The 3,761-nt window shown below is 36.7% G+C and overlaps 1 protein-coding gene across 1 annotated transcript; it reads left to right on the top strand.

Annotated features, from left to right (window-relative positions):
- Positions 1-261: 261 nt before the first annotated feature.
- LOC100789261 (beta-glucuronosyltransferase GlcAT14B) lies at positions 262-1,763 on the top strand. Its single transcript, XM_041017852.1, is given in 6 exon segments — positions 262-802; positions 934-1,009; positions 1,123-1,193; positions 1,196-1,254; positions 1,346-1,352; positions 1,732-1,763. Coding segments are annotated over 6 exon segments (771 nt in total). The 5' UTR covers positions 262-276.
- Positions 1,764-3,761: the final 1,998 nt, after the last annotated feature.

Raw genomic sequence — 3,761 nt, 5'->3', positions numbered from 1 at the left:
GTAATCCTAGCACTACTAGAAAAAAAGCATTTTACGACAGTGGTTTTACGTCGGTTATATAAAGACCGATGTAATAAGAAAAGCGGTGGCAATTTTGTAAATAATTGTAACTTTTTAAAAGCGGTTTCCTCACAAACGACTTTAAATATGTTTTACTACATTGTTTTTTCAAAACCGCCTTTGAAAACATTGTGTTTCCACTTTTTATTGTTGACGCGGCACGTTTTAATTGGGTGAAAGCTTGGACAACCCTAGATCAATAAAAAAATTGTGAGAATGACATTGCTTTTGGGGCTCACGAAGATCTGCTCCCTCTTCCTCCTCTTCCTCGCCACCCTCACCTCCCCGGAGGGAACCCCCATCCTCCCCTTCTACCGCTCCATCACCGCCGCCTCCTACTCCGTCTTCGTCGAATCCAAGCTCCGCCCCCTCCCCGTCGTCTCCTCCCTCCCCCCTCCGCCGAGCCTCGCCTACCTCGTCTCCGGCTCAAAGGGTGACGGCGCCGCCGTCACCCGCGTCCTCTTGGCCCTCTACCACCCCAACAACCGCTACGTGGTCCACCTGGACCTCGAATCCTCGCCGGAGGAACGCTCCGATCTGGTGAGGTTCGTGGAGGGCCACGCGCTGTTCAAGCGGTTCGGGAATGTGAGGGTTATAAAGAAGGCGAATCTCGTCACGTACAGGGGACCCACCATGGTCGCAAACACGCTTCACGCCGCCACGATTCTGTTGAGGGAGCTTGGGGATTGGGACTGGTTCATCAATCTCAGCGCCTCCGATTACCCACTTGTCACACAAGATGGTACGAGGTTGTTTCAGCTTAATCAGTTGTCTCATTCTCGAATTCGAGTCCTGAGTATGTAACTGGTTAACAGTTGTCTCTATAATTTTGTTTGCTTATGTCTTTTTTCTCTCTTGTTTTTTGATGGTTAGATCTGCTGCATACGTTTTCGTACCTACCGCGGGATCTGAATTTCATTGATCATACAAGTGACATTGGATGGAAAGAGTGAGTCTTTTTTTTTTTTTTTTTTGATGATGGTGTTGTTTTGATTTTGATTTTGATTTTGTGTGTGGGTTTTGTTTTGGTGATTTATGTGATTGGGTTTTTGTGATGATTAGTCATCAGCGTGCGAGGCCGATCATCGTTGATCCGGGTTTGTATATGAATAAGAAGCAAGATGTGTTTTGGATTTGCAGAGGAGGAGTAGGCCAACGGCTTTCAAGCTTTTCACAGGTGAAGATCCTTTTCTTGTCTGTTAATATTGCTTTTGGCTTCCTTTCTTTTTAGGGGAAGGAAATAAAGTTTGTTTCCCGTTTTTACTTTTGGTTTTATGTGGTTCAGTGGGAAGGTATTCTATTTTTGTATAGAGGTTTTTGTTAATTTTGGCAAGGTATGAATCCTGGCTTGCGCAGGGCTTTCTTTATTAAAAGGAAGCTTTATGTGAAGAGATTGTAAGACAATTAAGGTTTTGAAGAGATTGTATGCACCATGACTGATTCTGGGCGTTTCGTGATTTCTCTAATTGTTAGTTTCAATTGTAATGTTTTTTTTATTCTTAATGCATGACTTAGCTGTAAATGTACTTTATCGGGACACTAGGGGTAAAACCTGTGTGAGGTAATTGTAAAAGTGAACCTAATAATTACACTAATTTTCTTAAAGAGGCAAATGACCGCTTTGCTCTGTTTGGAATCTGTTCTTGGAACTGGGCAAATTTGGTGATGTAGCATCTGATTTTGCATTGGGTGACTTTGCATAGGACACCTAGAAAGGTGTGAATATTTCTGGTACTTAAATTTTTCATCTTGGAGGCTTGGACAAGGCTCCTCAAAGGTGAGCTTGTCTCTAAAGCAAGCAAGGGTGTATGCACACTTTATTTATTTTAAAGTGCATTGTGATCTTTACTTACTAAAATTTAATGGTGTATACACCATATTTTGGGGACAAGCTCACTTTACAGGATTTTGCTTCAACTTTAATAAAAGGAAACAGCTTTTTGGAAGGATACATTAAGTTTTCTGTTAATAGCAAGATGATTTTTTCTGCCAGTTCGATGAGTATAGTGCAGCAGCATATTCTTGCTATATGTTGTTATACCACTTATGCTGGCCTCTGGTAGGGCTCATCATGTTTCTATCAAAATAAGGGAGTTAGATGGAGGGTATATCCTGCACGATTAATGATATTTTGCTTAGCATCAAATATTGAACTGATATTGACACTTTTTTGTTTTGCTGTAACAAATATAACTGTTGTAGTACAACAATACTCCCAATGTCCTTAGGTTGATTGAAATCCTCTAGCGGCAGCCTAATCCAACTGATCCATTTTGGTTGTCCATTGCATCATAGATCCAATTGTGGTGCTTTGAGATTCTTTTGTTGATTATCTTTGAACTGCTTTTGTGTGATAATGTTGCTATGTGTTGTGTCTCGTCTTCCCATAATGAACTTGATGTGTGGATTGTATTTTAACTGATCTTGTATGGTAATTCTGTTATGCATCATGACTCAGCCTTCTTTCTTGAACTTGACAAGTGGACTGTGTGCTGCTTGACTTTTGTTATCGAGATGTGTTTAATTGGTCTTCTTATTTGGAAATAAATGCACTTGTTTTCAAAATGTGGATTGTGATCGCTTAACTGATTTTTATTTATTAAAAATAAATTGTAATTAGTAAATAATACAGTTCATAGAATGAAAATATCTTGAAGTTTGGGTTATGTGTGCCTATGAAAAGTGAATATTATCATCAATGATTATCTAAAAATTTTCTCTTGTTAGGTTCGGCTTGGATGACACTGTCAAAATCTTTCATTGATTACTGCATATGGGGATGGGACAACCTACCTCGAACCGTACTCATGTACTATCCAAAGGTGAAGTCTTTTCTTTTTTATATCCAACAATATATTAGAAGTTGCTTTTAATTAAATTTGCTTTGCTTAAGTGGTGATGCATCTCCAATCGTTATACCTTAGTCAAAACCTCTTTAAAAAATTTTTGATACTTAAGCTGTTAAGCATTCTTCCTTGCAGTTGCAACTTTTCATTTTCCATTCTATTTTACCATTGAAGTGCTTAGTCAAGTTAGGTTCCTTATTCTAATAGCAGATAATCATGACTAATATGCCTGTGTGAGGTAAGTGTAAATTCACAACTTCAACGATTATAATTTTAATTGTTATTATTAATTATTCTTCAGATTTGGGATTGAAGGTGGTCACTGTTTGGTTGAGGTACAGTGGATCATTAAAGTAGATATATTCATTGGATTGTTATCAATATAAAGCGCACTTATTAGTTGAAAGAATATCTCGTAAGTTGCAAAGAATGTTATTAAATATAAAATTCTCTAAAAAAATACTTAAGTTATTTAGTTCTGTAAGTATATTTGAAATAAATTTAAATTTATCATATTGTTAACTAAAATTAACACTTTAATTATTCTTTATAGAAAAATATTAATAAATGTCCTAATGACACTAATTAAATTATTAAAAATTAAAAGTAATTTTTTTTATTAAAAGATGCAAAATTACATTTCATATAAAATTTTTATTTCTCGTATTATGATTTACGTATTAATTCTTTCAAAAAATAATTTACATATAAAAAATTTCTTTTTTTTAATACCTTAATCAATGTGGTAGTTGTTAACAAGACTTTCGTTTTATAAATAAGAATAAGATGGGAGGCAATAACCTCAAACAAGAAGTAAGAGCTGGGGACCATGACCAAAATTCCAAGGCAGCCATG

Source organism: Glycine max, chromosome 8 (assembly GCF_000004515.6).
Source record: "Glycine max cultivar Williams 82 chromosome 8, Glycine_max_v4.0, whole genome shotgun sequence".
Taxonomy (NCBI): Eukaryota; Viridiplantae; Streptophyta; class Magnoliopsida; order Fabales; family Fabaceae; genus Glycine; species Glycine max.
Note: the sequence above shows the minus strand (reverse complement) of the source record. Positions and strands in the feature narration are given on the sequence as shown.